General features: G+C 41.6%; 1 protein-coding gene and 1 pseudogene across 7 annotated transcripts in view; one reads left to right on the top strand and one right to left on the bottom strand.

Moving 5' to 3' along the window:
* The window catches only part of LOC122212654 (eukaryotic translation initiation factor 1A, X-chromosomal), a 140037-nt gene extending 137485 nt beyond the window's left edge, over window positions 1–2552 (top strand). For 6 of the 7 annotated variants that reach the window (XR_006199241.1, XR_006199239.1, XR_006199240.1 and 3 more), the window contains one exon: window positions 1735–2018. Coding sequence is in view for 1 of the 7 variants with exons in the window: in XM_042926598.1 (XP_042782532.1) it covers window positions 1735–1749 (15 nt within the window). In the remaining 6 variants the exon portion in view is untranslated. Of the gene's footprint in view, window positions 1–1734 lie in introns of all 7 variants that reach the window. The other variant, XR_006199242.1, reaches the window with a different exon arrangement.
* The window catches only part of LOC122212652, a 52549-nt pseudogene continuing 27117 nt past the window's right edge, over window positions 341–25772 (bottom strand).

A 25772-nucleotide genomic window follows, 5' to 3' on the forward strand; every position in this document is an offset into this window, starting at 1 on the left:
GTGTTGGAAATATACATATTTATAATTATAATCTCACAAGGAATCAATCCCCTTATCATTTTTAATGACCTTTTTTCTCTTTACAAATTTTTACGTATTTTATGTAAGAATGGTCACTCCTGCTCTTTTTCGGTTATATTTTTGTGGACTATTATTTTCCAGCACTTTACTTTCAGATGTGTTTGTTTAAAGCTAAAATCAGTCTCTTGTTGACAGCAGATAGTTGAATATTAGTATTGATTGTTTTTTTTTTCTTGCTTTGAATTTAATAAGAATGTTTAAGTTTATATATTATTGGCAATGAATCTCAGACTTAAATAACAATCTGCATCCAGTAGTTTTTTGGGTAACATGGAATTGGTATAGCCAGATCTTAAGTCATTTTAATTTTGTGTTAAATTAATATTTGTAACACATGGTGTTCCTGAATGCACAGAAAACATTTTCCTGGAATTATTTTGTTTTTAATACCATCACCCCTTTTAACAAATTTTGAAAAGGTATGAAAGTTGGGCCTAGGGAGGGGAACTTCAGTTCAGTTCAATCTTTATATGTCATGAGTCGTCATTCTTTCTCATTTGATAATTATGATTCTGACTGTAGTTGTCATTTTTAGTTAGTTTTAACATGACAAAATTAACAAATTACTATTGATATAGGCTTCTCAGCTTGCACAGATTATGAATTGTAAGTGAAATGAAGGAGCATTTCTAGTTGACAAACGGATCCACAGGTAATACAATGTCTTTAAATTAAGCTTGTGACAATTAAACCAATAAACATAGCAATGAAGAAACTGTCTACAAAGTACAACCATGGAATGTTCATTCAATATATGCTGGAATCTGTAGTTTAAGGAAAAGAGTAAAATTACTTGAAGTAGAACAAATGGTAACCAGTTATCAAGAAAACAGGTAACAGACTTGGGCAAGAGGGATTTTTTTTAGAGTGCTTTAGTATAACTGGAGTGGATGAAAAGGGAAAATATAAGATAGTCTCATTTATATAGGAAGTCATCCTAACAGCTTGTACCAATGTAGTCACTTCTGACCAAAGTTTATAAAAGCCATAAATAAAATAATCACCATGGAAGATGACAGCCAGTAACTCTGAATACCAGTAAATAAAGGACATTGACTAAAATAAACCCTCAGTTCTGGTAGATGGCTGGGTCTCCCAAACATAAGCAAGGACTGAAATCCAAATTAAAATTACTGTGAAGAAGTAAAATAGAATAGTTTTGGCATGTAAATACAAGCTTGGTGGGTTTAGAGAAATTCAGATAATAATCTGTACAAGCTATCAGGAAAACTGGATAAAGCAAAAAGCCCTAAGTCACAGAAATAATTGGAGTAAATAGGCAGATGTGATATTTAGTAAATGTAATACCCAAAAGTACAAAATCCCTGAAGTAGGAAGGATATAATTGGAAATGTTTAGTAAAAGATCAATGAGTGCTGATGAAATGCAAAAATACTTCATAAAATTTTGATAGGTGTTTTTTCTTCTCATCCCTAGTGTGAGGATATTTAGTAATATTTTCCCAAGTGTAATCAAGGATAGAAGACACTTACCATGTAGGGGATGACTTCCTTGATTTAACTGATACTGCATGACCAATTCTCTGTAGAAAGAGCAATTAATGTTTTTTAGTCGAATATCAGAAGGCCTGCCGAAATACATATGATAAAACACTGCTTCATTTTATCTACTATCCTATGCTTTCTCCAATAGGTCTTTCGTGGCTGATGACCTTCCAATTTCAATTCTACTGCCTTGAGTTATCTTACTTTTGGTACCAGGCATACTCAACTGCTATGCGACTAAATTCTGAGGCACCAAGACTCTCGGCTTACCCACTAAGACCCTGGCACTGGCTGCCAGACCAGACACATGCTGTGCCCAGCCCCACGGGACCACAGAGAGACGGGCAACTCCCTAAGCACTTTTTGTTTTTTTTCTAATCTGATTTACCACACTATGTCTTTTGTTTGAGGATTTAATCCACTTACATCAAGGTAACGTTTGATATTAAGGTAACTTTTGATATTAAGATAATACAGTAATGTTATTAATTATAGTATTCTTTATCAGTACTCTGGGTATAACATTCAACTTCACTGGCGGAGAAATCCTCTGACAGTCTTTTGGGGGCTCCTTTGTTATGTCATTGTTGCTTTTCCCTTGGTAATTTAAAAAATTGGGGTGGTGTTTTGTTTGCTTATTTTGCTTTGTTTTGTTTTGGTCTTTGGCTTTTGATAATTTCATTATAAGATGTCTCAATGTAGATTTTTTACACTCAATCTACTTGGGGTTCTTTGGACTTCACAGTTATGCACCCCCAGATTTGAGAACTTTTCCCCCATTATTTATTTATATAGATATTCTGCCCCTTCTCATCTCCCTCCTTCTGGGACTTTAGGGACTCCAGAATACTGGTTAGTGTATCTTGGTTAGCTTGGTGGGATCCTCAGGTCCCTTTGGTTTCCCTTCCTCCCTCCCTCTCTCCTCTCCCTCTCTCACTCCCTCTCTCCTTCTGTCTCCCCTTCCTTCCTCCCTCCTTTCCTTCCTTCCTTCCTCCCTCCTGCTCCCCCTCCCTCCTTTCTCCTTTTCCTCCCCCTCCCTCCCTCTCCCTTCCCTCCCTCCATCCGTCCCTCCCTCCGTCCCTCCCTCCCTTTGTTCCTCTTCTTCCTCTTTCTCTTCCCCTTTCCCTTTCTCTTTGTCTTCTTTCCTGCCTTCCTTCCTTCCTTCCTTTCTTTTCTTGTCAGTCATCCGACTGGATAAATTCAAGTGAGCTGTTCTCAAGCTCACTGATTGTTTCTTTTGCTTGACCGATCTAGTTTTGAACCTCTCTAGTGACATTTTCACTTACTATTATATTCTTCTTGTCCAGCATTTCTGTTTTTGTTTGTTTGTTTGTTTTGTGTGCTTGTTTGTGTGTTTGTTTTGTTTTGTTTTGGCTGAGCTTCTCATTTTGTTTATATATTATCTTCCTGTTTCATTTAGTTGTCTATGTTTTCTTATAATACACTGAGCTACTTAATATAATTATTTTGAATTCTTTATCAGGCAGTTAGCATATTTCCACTTCTCTTGTGTTAGATATTGGAAATGTGTTTTCTTCCCTTAGCTGTGTCATTTCTTTTTTTTTTTTTTTTTTTTTTCAACGTTTATTTATTTTTGGGACAGAGAGAGACAGAGCATGAACAGGGGAGGGACAGAGAGAGAGAGGGAGACACAGAATCGGAAACAGGCTCCAGGCTCTGAGCCATCAGCCCAGAGCCCGACGCGGGGCTCGAACTCACGGACCGTGAGATCGTGACCTGGCTGAAGTCGGACGCTTAACCGACTGCGCCACCCAGGCGCCCCTGTGTCATTTCTTTTTATTCTTCATGTTCCTTGTAGATTTCTTTTTTTTTTTTTTTTTTTTTTTTTTTTTTTTTTTTTTTGCCTATATACTGGCTTTGTTCTTTGAGGAATCCATTACCATTTCTTCTGGTCTTTACAAATTGGTTTTAAATGGCAGAGTCTTTCCTGGTTATCTGTGTTCAATATGAAATGAGATGGAGAGTGTGCTGTAAGGGTGGGTAAAGCCTTTACTATAAAGTTCTTTATAGGTTTTGGATGCTCACCCTTTATCTGATATGTCATTTGCAAATATCTTTTCCCACTCTGTCTGTTGCCTTTTAGTTTTTGTTTTTTCCTTTGCAATGCAGCAGATTTTAATCTTGATGAGGTCCCAAAAATTCATTTTTGCTTTCAGTTCTCTTGCCTTTGTAGATGTGTTGAGCAAGCTGTTACTGTGGCTGAGGTCAAAGAGGTTGTTGCCTGCTTTCTCCTCTAGGGTTTTGATGGTTTCCTGTCTCACATTTAGATCTTTCATCCATTTTGAGTTTATTTTTGTGTATGGTGTAGGAAAGTGGTCTAGTTTCATTCTCCTGCATACTGCTGTCCAGTTCTCCCAGCACCATTTGCTGAAGAGACTGTCTTTTTTCCATTGGACGTTGTTTCCTGCTTTTTCAAAGATTAGTTGGCCATACATTTGTGGGTCCAATTCTGGGTTCTCTATTCTATTACATTGGTCTGTGTGTGTCTGTTGCTGTGCCAGTACCATGCTGTCTTGATGATTCCAGCTTTGTAGTAGAAGCTAAAGTCTGGGATTATGATGCCCCCCATTTGGGTTTTCTTCTTCAATATTACTTTGGCTATTTGGGGTCTTTTGTGTTTCCACACAAATTTTAGGATTGTCGTTCTAGCTTTGAGAAGAATGCCAGTGAAATTTTGATTGGGATTGCACTGAATGCGTAGATTGCTTTGGGTAGTATTGACATTTTAACAATATTTATTCTTCCTATCCATAAGCACTTCACACCAGTCAGAGTGGCTAAAATGAACAAATCAGGAAACTACAGATCCTGGTGAGGATGTGGAGAAATGGGAACCTTATTGCACTGTTGATGGGAAAGCAAACTGGTGCAGCCACTCTGGAAAACAGCGTGGAGGTTCCACAAAAAATTAAAAATAGAACTATCCTATGACCCAGCAATAGCACTGCTAGGAACTTACCCAAGGGATACAGGAGTGGTGATGCATAGGGGCATAGGATGCATGGGGAACAAAACTTGTACCCCAATGTTTATAGCAGCACCTTCAACAATAGCCAAATTATGGAAAGAGCCTAAATGTACATCAGCTGATGAATGGATAAGGAAGATGTGGTGTGTGTGTGTGTGTGTGTGTGTGTGTGTGTGTGTGTGTGTACACACAATGGAATACTACCTGGCAAAGAGAGAATGGAATCATGCCATGTGCAACAACATGGATGGAACTGGAAGACCGTGGGGGAAGGAAAGGGGAAAAAATAGTTGCAAACAGAGAGGGAGGGAGGCACACCATAAGAGACAAATACAGAGAACAAACAGGGTTGATGGGAGGATGGGGAAGAGGGGGAAATGGGTGATGGGCACTGAGGAATGCACTTGTTGGGATCAGCACTGGGTGTTTTCTGTAAGCCAATCTGACAATAAATTTATTTAAAAAATAAAATAATTTTTCTTTGATGAGGCTTATTTAGATTTCTAGCAAATATATAAGAAGTAGAGAAGTCAAAGTTTGTCTATAAGATGGTAGATGAAAATTTAAGACATTTATCCAAATGAATAACAACATATATTTTAACTGTATTTTCTGAGAATTTAGATGATGAAGGCTAATAAATAAAATCTCCAACTTTTAATGATTGTGGGCCCCGTTCATGGGCTCTCAACGAATCCATACTTTAACATTTACCATGTTCAGAATGACTTGGCCAAACTTCAAAGCATGGGCTTTGTTTCTGCCTCGAGTATAAATTATACATCTGCCTCATGGACAAATAACCTAAAAAAAAATGTTTTTTCAAACATGAAATAAGCCTCCCTAAATTCCTATGAAACTAAAGCCATACAGGCTTGCACATCATAGAAGCTTAAGATAAAGTCTGTAACTTTCTGGAATGTCTTTCATCATGATGATCTGTAACTCTTTGTGTAAAACACATATAGAACCTTACACAAAATGTTCCTTAGCTGGAGAACTCTCTTTGTGAAAATTATATATCCTGAGGAGCTGTCTTTTGCACATATGGGACAATATCCTTAATCTTAAGAGATAAGGGGTTGTCTTTATACAATAATTTAGGAATTTTCTAAAGACTCTGCACACAATAATTATATAGTTATACATTGAGTTAACCCAGAGACAGCAAGATACGCACAATTGTTGAATTTAGAGATAGAGTATATCTATTTTTTAATTATATTTTATTTTTTCATAATTGATAACATTTCACCAACTAAGTCATTTTAAGAACAGTACTTTAAACACTACTACATTAAGAATCATTTATATAAAAATTAGTATACCAACTCTGAGTAATAAACATTTTTTTCAGTTTTCATTTTTGTTGCTGTTAATAAACGGAAATTACCACTCTTGAATTTTCAGCTGAAGATATGCAAAAGGAAATGTAAGGTACAAGATTAGTAAATCTGTATTTTTGTCTCAGATATCAGACGTATATAACTTAAATCTATGTAAGTTAAGATATCAAATGTAAACATTGTAGGGTTTTCAAAGATTAAGTACTTGGCATTAATGTCTGCTAAATGCCCCCTCTTCATATTTACCAAGAGAGAAGGGAAGACAACTCATATGGTACTTCTTAGAGTTGAGATTCTTTAAAATGGAATTTTAATGATTTGGACTAGGAAAATTTTTTTTAGAAATTGATACTTTTAATATGAAATCTCAGGCTCAATTGTTTAAGCATCTGACTTTGACTCAGGTATGATCTCACGGTTTGTGAGTTTGAGTCGCTCATTGGATGAGGTCTATTCCCACTTTGTGTGAGCATGAACCCTGCTCCAGGTTAGCATGAGCCTGCTCTGTGTGAGTACCAGCCCTTGAGCTACACTCTGGGTGACTTCAAACCTGCTCTGGGTGAACTCAAGCCCTGATCTGGGGTGAGCTTCAGTCTTGCTCTGAATGATCTCTAGCTCACTCCTGGTAAACACAAGCCCTGCTCTATGTGATCTTGTGCCCTGCTGCATGTGACCTCGTGCCCTGCTCCTAGTGACCTCGAGCCCCGCTCTGGGTGAACACAAGTTCTGCTGCAGGTAAGTTCCTGTGCTGTTCTCAGTGACCTTGTGCCCTGCTCTAGGTGACCTCAAGCCCAGCTGCAGGTGAGCTGAAGCACTATTCCAAATAACCTGAAGTCCCATATCTAATGGGCTTGTGTCCTAATTCAGGTGAGCTCATAACCTGCTCTGTATGAGCTCAGACTCCATTAAGGTAAGTTTCTGCTCTACTCCGGTTGAGTCATGCCCCACTGCTTGTGAGCTCATGCCCTACATTGTGTGACCTTGTGCCCTGCTCTGGGTCACCGATAAACCTGCTCTGGGTGACTTCTATCCTGGTCCAGTTAAACTTGTGACCTGCTCAGGGTGAGCACAAACCCCTCTCAGGGTAAGCACAAGCCCAGTTATGGGTGGGCATGAGCCCCACACTGAGTTAGAGTGGGCCTACAAAAGCTAAATATGAGCCCTGGTTCAGGAGACCTCATGCCCTGGTATGTTTGAACTCATGTCCTTTGATTCATTGTCTTTTGAGCTCAAGTCCCGCTCCCAGTGAGCATGAGTCCTGCTCCTGGTGGGCTTGAGTCCTGCTCTGGATGAGCTCAATCCCCATTCTGAGTGAGCTCCAGCAGCCCTCTGGCGAAATACAGACCTTGCTCCGTGTGACCTCATACCACCCTCCGGGTGACCATGAGCTCCACTTAGGGTGAGTTCATGCGCCACTCCAGGTGAGCACCAGAGCACCAGCCCCGCTCGGGGTGTCAACATGCTCCACTCTGGGCAATCTCAAGCCCCTTTTTGCTTAAGCATGGATACTTTTCCCAGTGACCTGGAGCCCCTCTCCAGTTGAGCACGAGACCTTCTCTGGTGAGTTTGTCTTGCTCCAGGTGACCTCAGGCGCTGCTCAGATTTTGCACCAGTCCCACTTCTCGTGAGCACGTGCCCTCTTCTGTGTGACCTTGTGCCCCACTCAGCAGAACCTCCAGACCAATACTGGGTGATCTCTAGCTCGGCTCCTAATGAATAATCTTGTGTCCCACTGCAGTTGAGCAAAGCCTAGTTTGGGGTGACCTTGAATCCCACTCCCAGTGAACTTGTTTTTAGCTCCACATGACCTCGTGCTTCACTCCAGGTGCACTCGAGCCACGCTTGAGTTCAGCCCATGTTCTGGGTGACCTTGTGCCTGTCTCCAATTGAAATGAGCTCGGCTTGATATGCCTTCTTCCCTGCTCTGGGTGACCTTGACCCCCACACCTGGTGAGCTCATGCCACACTTTGGGTGTACTAAAGCCTTTCTCAGAGTGAGAGGTAGCCATCCCCAGGTGAGTGTGAGCCCAGTTTTGATGAGCCTGTGTTATGCTCTGGGTGACCTCATGCCAGGTGATCTCAAGACTCTGTCTTGGTGAGCTTGTCTCACTCTCTATGTGGCCTCAGACCCCACTCGGGTTTTGCCCCAGCCCCACTTCTGCTGAGCACGTGTCCCTTTCTCTGTGAGCGAGGGCCACTGTCCAGGTGAGCTCCAGGTGCCCTGCAAGTGAGCTTGAGTCTTCTTCACATTACCAAGGGCCCCTCTCTTTATGATTCTGTGCTCTGCTGCAGGGACCTTCGAGTGGCGCTTGCTGTGACCTCGTGTCCCTCTGCAGGTAGCTCAAGTTATGTTCCAAGGGACATGGAGTCCTGCTCCTGGTGAGTTCAAGCCCTGCTCCAGGGGATCGGTAAGCCCACTCCAGCTAACCCCGTGCCCCTCTCTGATGACCTGCTTCCCTTCTCAGTGAGACCTTGCCCCACACCAGGGGGAACTCAAGTCCTGATCCACATGGCTGGTGCCCCACTTCTAGTGAATGCCTCTGAAGCTCTGGGTGAGTTCGTGCCAATCGTTGTGTCCTTGTGCCCCTCCGCTGGGGTGATCTGGGGCCCCAGTCAGTTTGACCCGGAGCTCCGCTCTGGAGGACCTGTTCCCTGCTCTGTATGAGGTTCTGACCAGCTCCAGATGACTTCCCGCCCCACTGAGTGTGAACTGGAGCTGCAGTCCAGGGGACCTGAGGCCCTGCTCCAAGTGGCCTGGAGCCCAGCTGCTGATACGCTCATGCCCTGTTCAAAGCATACACACTGGTGCACTTGAGAGCCACATCCGGTGGGCGTGGGGGTGCACGTCTAGTCATGCCCCAGGTCAGCACCTGCCCTGTTGTGTGTGAGCTAGTGCCACACTCTAGGTGTGCTCAAGCCCTGATTCGGGTGACATGAGCCCTTGTTCCTTAGGATTTTGTGCTCCACTCCAGGTGCCTAGAAGCCTGACTCCCTGTGACCTGGTGACCCAGCCCAGAGGAGCACAAACTCTGCTGAGGGTGAGCTCGAGCTCCTCTCCAGTTGAGAAGAAGCCTTTGTGTCATTGAGGACATGGCTTGATCCTGATGACCTCGAGTCCCAGTCCAGGTTAGCAGTGTCCCACTTTGAGTGACCTCAAGTCCCGCTCCTAGTGAACCTGTGCCCCACTTTAGGTGACCTTGAGCCCCATTCCTGGTGAGCTGAGCCCTGATTCATGTGTACATAGTTGTGCAGGTGACCTTGAGACCCACATCTGGTTGGGGGGTCGATGAGCCCCCTCCGGTGTCATCTGAGCTGGTGACCTGCTTCATGACCTCATGACCTGCCCCAAGTAACCTCCAGCCCGGCTCCAGCGCTCCAGAGTCATGTTCTGGGTTAGCCCCAGCCCCCATGCGGCTGAGCACCAGCTCTGCTGCCTGTGACTTCCTGCTTAGCTCCAGGTGACATCGAGCCCCACTCAGGTGGGTTGGTGCCTAGCTCCATGTGAGCTCGAGGCTCGCTCCACTTGACCTCAAGACCTGTTCTGTATGAGCTCAAGTCCTGCTCCAGGTGGCCAGAGCCCAGCTCCTAGAGGGCTCAGGCCCTGATTCAAGTGTACACAGTTGTGAGTGTGGCCTTGAGATCTGCCCCTGCTGTGGTGACTTCGAGCCGTGCTTCAGTGACCTGGTGCTCCATTCTGTGTGAGCTAGTGCCACACTCTAGGCGAACTGAAGCCCTGACCAGGGCAAACACGGGCCCTCCCTCCCTGTTGTTTTGTGCTCCACTCCCGGTGCACGAAGCCTCACTCCCTGTGACCTGGTGACCGTCCCTGTAGGAACTCGAGTCATGCCAAGGGTGACCTGGAGCCCCTCTCCAGTGGAGCATGAGATTTGCTTTGGGTGAGCACGTGCCCTGATCTGGGTGACCTCGAGTCCTGCTCCAAGTGAACTCACACCCTCTCTCCATGACTGTGAGTCCTGCTTCAGATCACCTGAAGACCCGCTCACTAGAACCTCCAGACCCTCACTGGGTGAACTCATGCCTGCTCCTTGGGGACCTCCTGACCCACTTAGCCATACAGCCTGACCCACTGCTGACCCTGAGAGGAGCTGACAATGAACTTGGGTCCTGCTCCAACGGACCTGGAACCTCGCTCCCAGTGAGCTCCTGGAACCTTCTGGGTGACCTCAATCCCTGCTCAAGGTGACCTTGACCCGTCTCCAGGTGGAGCAGGAACCCCGCTCCATAAGATTCGGTGCTCCACTCTGGGTGACCTGGATCCCCACTCCAGGTGAGCTGGATTTACTCTTTGTGGTAATCCCCGCCCTTTCTGCCCAAGCTCATGCCTTGCTCCCCGTGACCTAGAGAGCCTCACCTGCACAGTTCCCTTCCCAGCTGACATGGACCAGGACCTTTATTGGGGCATCTCCAGTCATGCACTAGGTAAACTCCTGCCCTGCTTTAGGTGACCTTCTAGCTCAGGACATGGGGAACTGGTGTTCCTCTGGACTTTGGCAAGACTTTTCCAGGTGACCTCGAATCCACCTCCTGGTGACCTCGAGCCTTGCTCCTGAGGACCTCAAACTGCTGCTCGTGATGTGTTCTGCGCTGTGGGACCTAGATCCCCACTCAGCTTAGTCCTGAAACTGGTTTTGAGTGAACTTCTACCCAGTTCTGGTTGGCCTCGGACCCAGCTCTTTGTGACCTTGTGCCACCCTTCCAGTGTATTAAGGCCTTTGGATTAAGTTTATTCCAAACAACAGGTGGCCTGAGCCCCACTTCCTGTGACTTCCTGTGCCACTTTGGGAGACCTCATGGTCTATTCTATGTGACCTCAAGGCACAAACCCATGATCAAGTGGGATTTATTCCAAGGAAACAAGGATGGTCTGACATTCACAAATCAAAGATACACTACGATAATAAAATAAAGGATAAAAATCCTAATATTTTTGAATTGCAAATAGTTTGCATCTGACTTTATTACTCCAACTATAATAGGAAAGAACACATTTTATTTAAGTTGGTATTAAAAAATATGGCAAGGGGCGCCTGGCTGGCTCAGTCGGTTGAGCGTCTGACTTCGGCTCAGATCACGATCTCACGATCTCTGAGTTCGAGCCCCGCGTCAGGCTCTGTGCTGAAACGCCCCCTCTCCCAAAATCATCACCAATGAAGTGTCAGCCACAAACTCGTATGCATGCCCTTTTATAAACAGACACACGATACCAAGTTAGAAGTCCCTTTTAATTAACCAAAAAAAAAAAAAAAAAAAAAAGTCTGGATACCCTTTCTCTGTACAGGGAAATTCAAGATTTATTACCTAGAGGAGATTTATTACAACAGAGGAGGAGGTAAAATAAATGAATAAATAAAGTGACGAGGAATAGGTGGTAATAGGAAGAGGGAAGAAGAAGGGAAACATTCTTTTCCCCTAAAATCCACAAAACCCATGCAAACACACCTAATGACCACCTGATGAAATGCCATGAAACAACAATCTGAGGAAAACAGAATTATCATTATACATATGTTACTTGGAAAATAATGCTTCTCTCATAGCCCTTCCCAACTTCCAACTGCTAGACTGCTGACTATGTAAGTCTTCCCTCTGCTAGTCTAACTGTATGAGTACTGGTTTTTCTGTGGAGTTGGGGGGGCAGTAGGCGGTGGTTGTGTTTTTGAGAGGCACTAACAGTGCTGCAAAAGACAAGACCACCAGTCTTGGAATGTTACAGTTCAAAACTGAGAACTATGTACTCCCTATCATCAGTTTTACCGGGTTTTCACAGGCATTCACTCATTCCCCCAACCCACAACTGTCATTGAAGACTGACACCAAGATGTTAAGAGGAGATAAATGGCTTGCTTGTGAAGGTGGCTAGTGACAAAGTGAAAAAGGAGCAGCAGTATTGTACTTAGTTCCACAAGCCCTCCCTCAAAGCCAAAACTCCAAAAGCCTAAAGGCTACCATGTTACACACGTGAAAACATAATGCTGTACAAGGTTACATAGCTTGATAGAAAGCTTTTATTTTTATTCTTCTCCCTTGCCCTTTTCTTCCTGATAGGGAAGGGCTGACAACCATTCAGGCGAGAGAGAGATCTAGCAGATACTTAGAGGACTTTCTCAATGCTAAAAAAGGATCATAGTTTCATTTTCAAGTGCCATATGCGGTAATCCTCCCATGTGGGCATACCACATGACTCGACATGACAGAAGGGTTCACTCACAGAAAGAGTCTCAAAGGCATCAAAGCAAGTTCAGTTTGAGGGAGGAAACTGAGCAAAACTAAATAGTAGCACATGTTTTCTACATGTCCTCAACCTCACTGATCATCTCGCATACAGTCCTTCCATCAACTGTCAGTTCCATTCACTGTTAAGGTACACACTGGAGCCTCGCATAGATAAACAAACTTACCAGGATCATAAAAGTAAAGGAAGGAAGGAAGCATAGCACAATCAGGATTAGAACTCTTACTGTGGCTCAAGTCAATTCCAATGATGGGAGTGCTGGAAAAGGAACAAGACTAAATTTAACTTTATCTGTTGTTTGACACTCCTGGTTTCTCACATAAACCACCTGAAAAAGTATGTGTTCTACACATCTAGCTTTCTTTCTGGCCAGCCACTGTAAAGACAGAGTTTGTGCACTCTGAACCTTAACACAGGAAGAAACAAAGAAAAACCGAAAAACCAAAAAACAAGTAAAACAAAAACCTGTAAGTGGATGCACAGCCATTTTACATTTTACATTGGGCCTTCTTAAAAGGGAATGAAAATATTAAAGATCTTACTCTACCAATGGCAAAAATGTTGGAAATTTTGGTGGCAAAGGTATTGCTACTGGCATCTTTTCTATGTGCTGTACTAAATGACCAGCATGTCTTTAGGTTGGTGATTACACCAAAATGACCAACTTTGAACCCGCCAGTCATTATACACACAGTGCCTAGAGAAAAAGAAAGACAAAATGGGTATGGGTCATTTTAAATTAACAAACAGAGTTCACTAGGAAAATATAAAGATGGGGGAGCATAATTCTAATCCATTCAAAAAAACTGGGTAGAGCACAGTAACAACGTAAATGCGCAGTCTACGGCACAGGCCACGTTGCCCAGGAGACAAACTAATACATTAATGTTTTATTTAGCACAGAACGAGCATGCTTTTAAGAAACGCCCCCTCTCCCAAAATCATCACCAATAAAGTGTCAGCCACAAACCCATATGCATGCCCTTTTATAAATAGACACACGATACCAAGTTAGAAGTCCCTTTTAATTAACCAAAAAAAAAAAAAAAAAAAGTCTAGTAACGTAAGAGACTCCAGAACAAGTTGGAAATTGTGTACCATTGGAGTAAGATACAAACATAATACACTTGTCAATCAATCCCTGGGAAAATGATGGCTATGGGGGAAGGGGGGGGGGGGGACAATTCAATCTAAAGATTTTAAGAATGAGACTCTAAAATGGAAGGAAAATATAATGCACTGATATTCTAACACAAAGACATCAACTGATGCAAAATGCAGATGGCAACAGAAATCCAAGGCTGGCTGAACCTATGTGAGTTCTGGTATGAGAGAGGCCACAGAAATAAAAAGGATGGAAGGTTTTCGCCTCCCACTGGCAAGACTACTGAAAATCAAAGAAATACCAATTGATGATACATTATGTAACTGATTTTATAAAAGTTCTTGTATTACATTTTTTCCATATGGTATGGATAACTCCTCATGCTCAAGTAAGTCAGGAGAACTAAGGTGCCCAAAGAATATCTAAAAGCTAAGAACAGGAGGTGGATCCAACATGGCTGAGAAGCAGGAAGACTTGAAGTTCCCTCATCCCTCAAACACAGCAGTGTTGAGGGCAAAGGACTTTGAATTCCAAGAGTCCGGGCTACAGAGTGACAAAGACATTTCCAGGGACCTGGCAGGGATAGATACATGACTATGAACTGGGAGAGATAAAATGGTCTGTGTAGCCATGGATGGGAGGGATCCCCTTCTGCAGAGAGACAAAAGGAAGAGGAAGAGAGGCTGGGAAAGTGTAAGACTGCACCTGAGCAAGAGAAAGACCACCGACCAGGACGGGCAAAGATCCAATTTCTAACCGTGGGGCTTTCTCTGGCCTGGGGCCAGCTGCCCTTTTGTGCACGTGGGGAGAAGGGGATTCAGTCTCAGCCTCCCTACCTAGTTCAGAGACTCAGTCTGGAGTGGGAGAAAGCAATCCCCTTCTTGGAGTGCGGTGGGAAGAAGGTTTATAACCGTTCAAAGGAAAATGACTGCCTGCACCCGCCAGCCAGAGGCAATATATCAGTGGCACAGACTGGCGCTTCCTTGGAACTGGGGCGCATGCAGGGGGACCCTTTAAGACATCAAGGTTTAAGTCCCAGTCAAGTACCAAGGAGATGTGGGAGTCAGCGGAGTGGGACAAACCGCACAGAGCACTGAGGCAATGCAGAGTGGCTCTTCCCTGGAACCCACGTGTGTGGAGGGGCACCCCTTAAGACATCAGTGTTTAAATCCCAGCTGAACGCCAGGGAGGTATGGGAGTTGGCAGAGCAGGACAAACAGCCTGGTTCACGCACACGGCACTGCAAGGACGGCCTAACAGACTGGTTTGGGACACTCACGCCGTGGAGGAGAGACTGGGGTGTCATCCTTTTTCTCCCCATCACCGATAAGGTGGGGCTTCAGGGAACAGACAGTGGCCGCCCACAGTGGAGGCGAGACCCACCGACACCGAACCACACACCTCCGTGCCTGGTAACTGCATCATCTACCAGAGCAGGATTGGCATTGACCAACCAGACAGCCCCTCCTCCAGACCAGCACTGCCACCAGTTCCAAGGCACCCAATGGTTTTGCATTTCCTGATTTAATTTTTGGACATTTCTTATTATACATGAATTTTTTTCTTCCTTTTCTCCGTCTTATTTCTTCCCACCTCCAGTCTGATTATTGTTGGTATGTTTCGGCAGACATATTTAATCTATTCTCTTATGCCTATTCTACATGTGCTTCTTTATTTTCTTCTCTCTCTCTCTGGATTAAGCCCTAGAGTTTCTCTGCCTGCTCAATTTTCTTTTCTTTTCTTTTCTTTTTTCCCTGCCTCTCATTTCTCTTTGTATGGGTAAGGCCTCTTCTACCAACACCACCCCCACCCCAAAGATTGGCTAGAACTGGTGTTTTGGGTGTTTTTTTTTTTTTTAAGTTCTCTTTGTTCGTTTCCTTTTCCAGGGGTACATCAATGAAGAAATCAAAGCCTGGTGGGGGGTCCAAAACATCATTATGAGTAGGGAGATAAAGCAACCAGAGTCACAACAACAGAGAGCACTTAACAGCTCTCCAAAAGACACCTCCTGAAGGGCCACACCCTGGACAGTATACGACCCCTCTTGAATACAGCAGTGCTCACAGGTGCAGCAGACACATAACAAGCTTTTAAAACCCTTAATGAACAGAAAACTAGCCAAAATAATGAAACAGAAGAATTCTCCTCAAAAGAAATTCCGGGAAGAAATGACAGGTAAAGAATTGATCAAAACAGATATAAGCAATATAACTGAACAAGAATTTAGAATAATAGTCATAAGATTAATCGCTGCGCTTGAAAAAAGCACACAGGACAGCAGAGAATCTATTGCTGCAGAGACCAAGGAACCACAAAATACTCTTGATGAATTAAAAAATGATGTAAATGAGGTGCAAAATAAACTAGACAGGGTGACAGTGAGGACTGAAGAGGCAGAAGGGAGATAAGTGAAATAGAAGATAAAATCATGGGAGGAGATGAAACCGAGAAAACGAAGAGAGAGAGACAGGGGAAGAAGGTGCACTTGAACAAATCATAGCCGAGAACTTCCCCAATCTGGAGAAGGAGACAGACAATGAAATCCAGGATGCGCACACAACTTCCTTCAGACGTAGCAGGAATCAATATTCTCCATGAAATATAGTGAAGCTGGCAAAATACAAAGATAAAGAGAGAATTCTGGAAGCAGCTAGGGATAAACGGGCCTTAACCTAGTAGACAAACAAGGGTGGTGGCAGACCTATCTACTGAAAATGGCAGGCCAGAAGGGATTGGCAGGAAATACTCAATGTGCTGAATAGGAAAAATATGCAGCCAAGAATCCTTTATCCAGCAAGCCTCTCATTCAGCATAGAAGGAGACATAAAGATTCCCCAAACAAACAAAAACTGAAGGAGTTCATCACCAACAAACCAACCCTACCTACCAGAGATCCTAGGGGGACTCTGTGAGTGAAATGTTGCAAAGACCACAAAGGACCAGAGACATCACCACAAGTATGAAACCTACAGATAACACAATGACACTAAATTCTTAACTTTCAATAATCACTCTGTATGTAAATGGACTAAATGATCCAATCTAAAGATATAGGGTATCAGAATATATTTAAAAAAAAAAAAAAAAAGACCCATCTATTTGCTGTCTACAAGAGACACATTTCAGACCTGAGGACACCTTCAGATTGAAAGTGAGGGCATGGAGAGCTATCTATCATGCTACTGGAAGTCAAAAGAAAGGTACAGTAGTCAAAGTTAAATCAGACAAATTAGATTTTAAACTAAAGGCTGTAAGAGATGAAGAAGGGCATTATGCCATAATTATAGGGTCTATCTATCAGGAGGAGCTAACAATTATAAATGTCTATGCATTCAATGTGGAGGCACCCAAATACATAACACAATAAATCACAAACATAAGCAATCTTATTGGTAAGAATGTGGTAATCGAATGGGGCTTTACTCCTCCACTTACAGCAATGGACAGATCATCTAGACAGAGAATCAATAAAGAAACAATGGCCCTGAATGATACACTGGACGAGATGGATTTGACAGGTATGTTCAGAACTTTTCATCGAAAAAACAGCAGAACACACATTCTTCTTGAGTGCAAATGGAACATCGTCCAAGACAGATCACATACTGGGTCACAAAACAGCCCTCAGTAAATATAAAAGAATTGAGATCATACCGTGCACACTTTCGGATCACAATGCTATGAAACTTGAAATCAACCACAGGAAAAGGTTTGGAAAACCTCCAAATGCATGGAGGTAAAAGAATATCCTACTGAAGAATGAATTGGTCAACCTGGCAATTAGAGAAAAAACAAAAAAATATATGGAACCAAATGAAAATGAAAACACAACAGTCCAAACCCTTTGGGATGCAGCAAAGTCAATCCTAAGGGGAAAACTCATTGCAATCCAGGTCTATCTCAAGATACAAGAAAAAAACCCAAATACAAAATCTAACAGCACACCTAAAGGAACAAGAAGCAGAACAAAAAAGAAACCCAAGGCCAGAAGAAGAAGAGAAAGAATAAAGACAAGAGAAGAAATAAATAACACAGAATCAAAAAAAAAACAAAAACAAAAACAAACAGTAGAACAGATCAATGAAACTAGGAGCTGGTTTTTTGAAAAAATAAACAAAACTGATAAAACCCTAGCCAGACTTCTCAAAAAGAAAAGAAAGAGAAGAACCAAATAGATACAACTGCAAATTAAAATGGATTTATCACAACCAATCCCTCAGAAATATAAGCAATTATCAGAGAATACTATGAAAAATTATATGCCAACAAACTGGACAACCTGGAAGAAATGGACAAATACCTAGACACCCACACACTACCAAAACTCAAACGGGAACAAATAGAAAGTTTGAACAGACCCATAACTAGTGAAGGAATGGTATCAGTTATCAAAAATCTCCCAACAAATAAGAGTCCTGGGTCAGATGGCTGCCCAGGGGAATTCCAGCAGACATTTAAAGCAGTTAATACCTAACCTTCTCAAGCTGTTCCCAAAAATAGAAATGGAGGGAAAACTTCCAAACTCATTCTATGAAGCCAGCATTACCCTGATTGTCAAACCAGACAGAGACCCCACTAAAAAGGAGAATTACAGGCCAATATCCTTGATGCACATGGATGCAAAAATTCTCAACAAGATACTAGCAAATCGAATTCAACAGCATATAAAAAGAATTATTCACCATGATCAAAGTGGGATTCATTCCCGGGCTGCAGGGCTGGTTCAATATTGGAAAATCAATCAATGTGGTACATCACATTAGTGAAAGTAAGGATAAGAATCATATCATCCTGTCAATAGATGCAGGAAAAGCATTTGACAAAATATAGCATCTTTCTTAATAAAAACCCTCAAGAAAGAACTGGGATAGAAGGAACATACTTAAACTATGTTCATAAAAGCTATATATGAAAAGCCCACAGCTAATATCCTCAATGAGGAAAAACTGAGAGCTTTCACCCTGAGATCAGGAACACGACAGGGATGTCCACTCTCACCAACATTGTTTAACATAGTGTTGGAAGTCCCAGCATCAGCAATAAGACAAAAAAAAAAAAAAAAAAAAAAAAAAAAGAAAGAAAAAGAAAAGAAATAAAGAAATAAAACACATCAAAATTGGCAAAGAATAAGTCAAACTGTAACTTTTTGCAGATGACAGGACACTGCAGGTGGAAAACCCGACAGACTCCACGAAAAGGCTGCTAGTACTGATACATGAATTTGGCAAAGCCATAGGGTACAAAACCAATGTATAAAAATCAGTTGTATTACTATACACCAATAATGAAGCAACAGAAAGAGAATTCAAGAAATCAATCCCATTTACAATTGCCCCAAGAACCACAAAATACCTAGGAATAAACCTAACCAAATATATAAAAGATCTGTATGCTGACAACCTTACAAAACTTATGAAGGAAACTGAAGAAGACACAAAGAAATGGAAAACATTCCATGCACATGGATTGGAAGAATAAATATTGTTAAATTGTCAATTCCAGCCCAAAGCAATCTACACATTCAGTGCAATCCCAATCAAAATTGCACCGGCATTCTACTCAAAGCTAGAACAAACAATCCTAAAATTTGCGTGGAACCACACAAGACCCCGAACAGTCAAAGTAATATTGAAAAAGAAAACCAAAGCAGGAGGCATCACAACTCTAGACTTTAGCCCCTACTACAAAGCTGTAATCATCAAGACAGTATGGTATTGGCACAAAAACAGACACATAGGACCAATGGAATAGAACAGAGAACCCAGAATTGGACCCACAAATGTAGGGCCAAGTAATCTTTGACAAAGCAGGAGAGAGGATCCAATGGAAAAAAAAGATATGAAAAATTACATATTAACGAATGGTGCTGCAAGAACTGGACAGCAACATGCAGAATGACACTAGACCACTTTCTTACACCATATACAAAAATAAACTCAAAATGGATGAAAGATCTAAATGTGAGACAGGAAACCATCAAAACCCTAGAGGAGAAAGCAGGCAACAACCTCTTTGACCTCAGCCGCAGTAATTTCTTACTCTACACATCTCCAAAGGCAAGGACATTAAAAGCAAAAATGAACTATTGTGACCTCATCAAGATAAAAAGGTTCTGCACTGCAAAGGAAACAATCAACAAAACTAAAAGGCAACCGACAGAATGGGAAAAGATATTTACAAATGACATATCAGATAAAGGGTTAGTATCCAAAATCTCTAAAGAACTTACCAACCAACACCCGAAAACAAATAATCCAGTGAAGAAATGGGCAGAAGACATGAATAGACACTTTTCCAAAGAAGACATCCAGATGGCCACCAGACACATGAACACATCCAGATGGCCACCAGACTCAGAACTCATGTTCAGAGAAATACAAATCAAAATCATATTGAAATACCACCTCACACCAGTCAGAGTGACTAAAATTAACAACTCAGGCAACAACAGATGCCGGTGAGGATGTGGAGAAACAGGAACCCTCTTGCACTATTGGTGGGAATGCAAACTGGTGCAGCTGCTCTGGAAAACAGTGTGGGGGTTCCTCAAAAATTAAAAATAGAACTACCCTATGACCCACCAATAGCACTACTAGGAATCTGCCCAAAGGACACAGGAGTGCTGATGCATAGGGGCACATGTACCCCAATGTTTACAGTAGTGCTTTCAACAATTGCCAAATTATGGAAAGAGCCTAAATGTCCACCAACTGAAGGATGGATAAAGAAGATGTGGTTTATATACACAATGGAATGCTACTTGGCAATGAGAAAGAATGAAATAATGCCATTTGCACCAACACGATTGGAACTGGAAGGTATTATGCTGAGTGAAAAAATTCAGTCAGAGAAAGACAGATATCATATGTTTTCACTCATATGTGGCTCTTGAGAAACTTAACAGAAGACCACGGGGGAAATATATATAGTTACAACAGGCAGGGAGGGAGGCACATCATAAGGGACTTAAATACAGAGAACAAACTGAGGGTGGATGGGGGGGTTGCGGGAGGGAGGAGAAAGTGGGTTAGGGGCATTGAGGAGGGCACTTGTTGGGATGAGCACTGAGTATTGTATGTAAGAGATGAACCACGGGAATCTAACCCCAAAACCAAGAGCACACTGTACACACTGTATGTTAGCCAATTTGAAAATAAATACTACTTAAAAAAGTAAAATGAAATGAAATGAAATGAAATGAAATGAAATGAAATGAAATGAAATAAAATAAAATAAAATGAAATAAAATAATAAAATAAAATAAAATGAAATGAAATAAAATAAAATAAAATAAATTAAATAAAGCTAGAATATTTCATGATAGCCTTTAAAAGGTATTAATTTCTTTTTTACATCAGTGTAACAGGCCCACCCTTCAGTTTCTTGTGGGAGCCACTAAGGAAAAATATAGAAAAAACTTTGTGATACTTGGACAGTAATGCAGCAGTAAGGAAGGTCTGGAGAAAAGCATCTTCTCAGTAAAAAATGCTAGGCTTGATCTAGCTACTTAAGGAGACGACAACTCTCCAAACCCCCACAACTTCACAGGCAGGGTTTGAAACCCCACAAAAAGGCATTAGTGAATGTCAATTAAAGTTTAGTGGTTTGCATTCAACAGGAAAAAAAAGAAAAAAAGAACGGCAAAGCCTACTTGTAAAAGTAGTGCTTGTGAAAAGTAGAAGAAATGCCTCACAGTTCCTGTCATTTAAAAGGTATACAAAGTTTTTGTTTGTTTTCCAGGCACCTTGAGAGGGAACACTATAGATGTAATATGTATAGGGAAATAAAATATGGCTAAGTTACTGGAAACAAATCTCATACTCTAGATAACAGTACCTTCCCTGCATCTGCTTGTCACAACAGATGTAAAGTGAAGAAGGCTATATATAGATTGATGACATTACTTGATGAAAACACTAATTCTGTCAAGTTGTGTCAACTTCCAACAATAAGACTATAATGTTCAGAACGATGCCCACTAGGAATCAATAAATGTAGGCTGAAGTCGAGTCTGCACAAGAGTCACCATTTTAAAAATATTTAAATGTGTGAGCTCTACTCTCTATGACTGACTGTAAGACAGCCGTCAGGAAAATAAGGAGTCAGAACATACATATCCAGTCTACCAGGAGATGGCCATATTTGCTTCTACCTCAACAAGACATTAAGTGGCCCTACTAGTTACTGGCTTACATATATAAACACTGGCCTGAAAAACAGTTTTGCCAAATAAACCAGAGTACCCATTCCCCAGAGGACCTGTATACATCCTCCAGCCAAGGAAAAATTCCTATTCTCCCACATCAAACACAATGGGATTAGAGAGAATGTCCATTCAACAAAAGAGAATAAGCATAGAGAGACACATCAGTTCAAACATCCTCCAATTTACAATCTGCAGCAATGATGGGCAAAGGCCATCTCAAAACAACCTCCCTGTTTTTGAATACGACCATAAAAAATGTATAAAGTATTTCTTTAAAAAAAACTCCTAAAAGGTCTTAAAGCTTAGAAAATAGCAAGGAAATTCCAGATTCAAAATGGGAAAAAAGAACTCAGAGCACACAAAGTGACCGTCCAGTAATACAGGAACAGAAGCCAAATACCAAGGGTAAGGGTACTGGTAAAGGTGAATCTAATAGGAGACTGACCCTGCCCACAACCAGCGGGGCCCCAAAGGGCTGTCCTGTCACAAGTACCTCAGCCAAAAGCCAACCTGTCTTCCTAAGGACTTAAAACCTAATGATTCTACACTGCCAGGCCAGCACAGGGAACCCCAAGTGTCAACCAAGAGACACCTCAGACACCATTCAAATGAAATGCAACATGACTTAAAAAGGAAGGCAGGATCATCTTCTCCTTCATGGCATTCTTAAAGAAACCATATTTTTACATACAGTGCACAACACAATACAGACTCACCGGGTAGTGGGGGGCTTAGTTGTTAAGTCTGACTTTGGCTCAGGTCACAATCTCACAGTTCCTGAGTTGAGTCCCACATCAGGTAAGTCAAGCCCCACTTTGGGTGACCTCGAGCCTCACTTTGAATGAGCACAGGCCTCACTTCAGATGACCTCCAGTCCTGCTTTGGATGACCTGCAGCCCCACTCCAGGTGACCTCAAGCCCCACTTCTGGTGAGCTCAGTTCCCACACTGGGTGAGCAAGAGCACCACTCAGGTAAAACATGAGTCCTGGGGGAGACCCATTTCTCTCGCTCTCCTCTCTCTCTCTCTCTCTCTCTCTCTCTCTCTGTTTCTCTCTCTCTCTCTCTCTCTCTCTCTCTCTCTCTGTCTCCCCCTTTTGAGATTCTGTCTCTCTCTGTCCCTTGTTCACTTGCACCCTCTCTCTCTCAAAGAAAGAAAGAAAGAAAGAAAGAAAGAAAGAAAGAAAGAAAGAAAGAAAGAAAGAAAGAAAAGAAAGAAAGAAATTTTGAGAGGGAGAGAGAGAAGGAGACGGAGAAGGAGTGGGAGAGGAAAACTACCTACAACAGTCAGGCTCACACAGACCTCAGAACTCGAAACTAGTGAAAAGATATCTTCAAGGACAAAAAGAATCTTGCAGAAGTGACCAAGTAGATGTGAAAAACAATCATAAAAATATCTTTCAGAAAATAAATAAGGCAATGAATGAAATTAAGAACCAAGTGGAATGGGTTTAAGGAATGTATTTATTTACACACTCAAGTTGAAAAGAAAATTAGAAATGGAAGCTACTGAGAAGAAACTGCTGAGAACTCACCATGGAAAGCAAAGCAAAACAAAACAAACAAACAAACAAACAACAATCACAAAAACAGAAGAGTAGATGAGTCAGACTAAGTGAAAAGGTCTAATACAGGTAAAATCCAAGTCCTAAATCATAATTATAAATACATAATCTTCCAAAATAAGGCCAGAAACCTGCCATTTGCCAATAGGGTATAAGGGAGAGGAGTGTGGAATTCTCAAGCCCTTCTTCTTCCCTAGAAAAGGACAAAAAAGCTAAGTACTTCTGACCTTTGGTGATTTCAATATTCATGCTGTAATTTCAACAGTAACCATTAAAATAACAGTGAGAAATGGCTTAAATTCACTAAGGAAAGAGAAATAAAAGACAGCATCATTAAAAAAACTAGCCAATCCAAAAGATGTGAAATGCGGCAGGGGAAAAAAACTGTACTCAAAAGCATGGACAAGTAGAAAGCACCACTGAAAAGTAACATGCATCAACAGATTACATCAACTTTAAATGGGCAACACAAAAAGCCAGAAGTATAGTGTATTGAAAACACAAATATAGCTCAGGTTTATCACCATTTAGCTATGACCTACAGATACCATAAAAGTGAAAACGAACTTAAAAACACTATGTGAATACTAAACAAAAGGATAAAATTCATGGGAGATATAGTACTTTTAATTTGCATGTCTTAACAGTCACAAAGTAGTTAAGTGTGAAACTAGCAAATATACAAGGAGAAATGGCCCAAACTGAATTCCTTGAAGGAGAATTTAACAGATAAATTGGAAGTGATCTGGAATTGATAGAATAAGCAGATAAAACAAGCTGCAGCAAAACAGAAGAGTACAAGAAAACAACTGATAAACTAGGCTACTGAACATAAATAGAACATTGCACCCAACATGTCTGGCTTTATATACAATTAGGAACTGAAAATGTATCCGCCATGCCAACCTCTTTGGCCAGGGGAAGAGCGAGCAAGAGTCTTGAACTTGCTGGGAGGTGAAGGTGACTCAATGATAAGTAGGGGTGTGTGTGTGTGTGTGTGTGTGTGTGTGTGTGTGTGTGTGTGTAGTGTGTGTATGTGTGTAGGATGCTACATTTGAGTGCACAGTTATGCATTTGTGCTTTTGTTTCCACAAATGGATGTGTATCTGCCCACAAATGAATGGTTTTGCCCATAAGTTGAGGAGACAAATGTCTGGTAGGTAAAAATATAACTAGGCATGCAACAAGGTCACAAAAGTTTCTACTGTCACAAAAGAAACTACTGAATGTCCACCCAGTTTGGCTCTAAGCATGGTAGATCGGAATCAAGAATTCACTTCCTCAGATGAGACTTCTTTGATTACACATTTCTAGATTTGCTTTTTTTCCTAGATGACATAATACTCTACATGGAAAGCCTGAAAGACCCCACCAAAAAGCTGCTAGAACTGATAACATGAATCCAGCAAAGCCGCAGGGTACAAAAATCAACGTATAGAAATTAGTTGCATTTCTATACATCAATAATGAAACAACAGAAAGAATTACCAAGGAATTGATCCTGTTTATAATTACGTTGTTTATAATTATATTAGAAACCATAAAATAGGAATAAACCTAACCAAAGAGGTAAAAGATCTGTATGCTGAAAACTACACAAAGCTTATGAAAGAAACTGAAGAAGACACAAAGAAATGGAAAAGCGGTCCATGCACTGGAAGACCACAAGCTGTTAAAATGTTGACACTACCCAAAGCAATCTACACATTGAGATAATAGCAGCTTTCTTCACAGAGCTACTTTCTTTTAGGAACAAACAATGCTAAAATTTGTATGGAACCAGAAAAGAAATGAATAGCAAAAGATAACATTGAAAAAGAAGACCAAAGGTGGAGTCACCACAACCACAAACTTTAGCCTGCACTGCAAAGCTGTAAGCATCAAGACAGGATGGTATTCAAATATCATGTAGGATTGTGGGCTGTTCAAAATGCCTCATACCAAGTACATGAATAATCACTCCAATGGTTATCCAAGCCCTACTATGCTCCAGAAGAGATTTTTTGGGGGTTTCAAATGGTACACTATGCTAGTTCAAATAAGTATAATACATTTGTGTAGAACAACACCCATCGCACGTAACTCGGGTTCCCCACAGAGTATCTATCACCTCCTAAAAATGATAAAGTGAATAAATAGAAATAAATAAAAATTAAAAAAAATAAAAGTGACTAAGTGGGTTCCCCTTCCAAAGTTGCTACTTTAATCAGCTTATCGAAATGTGAAAGTTACTGTAAACCTCATAGGAGTCTCAGGACAACATTTTGGGTAAATGTAAAGTATGAACAGGGACCAAGAGCCAAACTAGAAAACCTCCTAATGGTGCACACTAAATGGACTCCAGGAGCTACTCTTTTTATCAGTTCCCACATTCCCTCTATAAGTCTTCCACTCCCCCCTTTCTCTTTAGGCTGGAAGGAGTGAGTGAGGTTTACCTGCTTGCGACTAGCATTGCTTCTGGTATGCACAGGAAGTGGGTAAAGAAGAGCATGTTAAGCAAAGTTAACTTAAGCTTGAGCTCTCTGTGGTACAAGAAAGTGCTGAGTTCAAATACTGTCCCCTCCACCTTAGATGTGAGGTGATGCATCCCCTGTGAAATGGGAGTAATTATAGCATATTCCTACACCTGACAGAGCTGATAAGAGGGCAGGATGAGTTAAATGATCACAAAGGACTTGACAAAACAATTAAGTGTCAATTATTTCCACTGTTGCAGATCTAACC

The sequence above is a fragment of the Panthera leo genome, chromosome Y (genome assembly GCF_018350215.1).
Source record: "Panthera leo isolate Ple1 chromosome Y, P.leo_Ple1_pat1.1, whole genome shotgun sequence".
NCBI classification, from domain to species: domain Eukaryota; kingdom Metazoa; phylum Chordata; class Mammalia; order Carnivora; family Felidae; genus Panthera; species Panthera leo.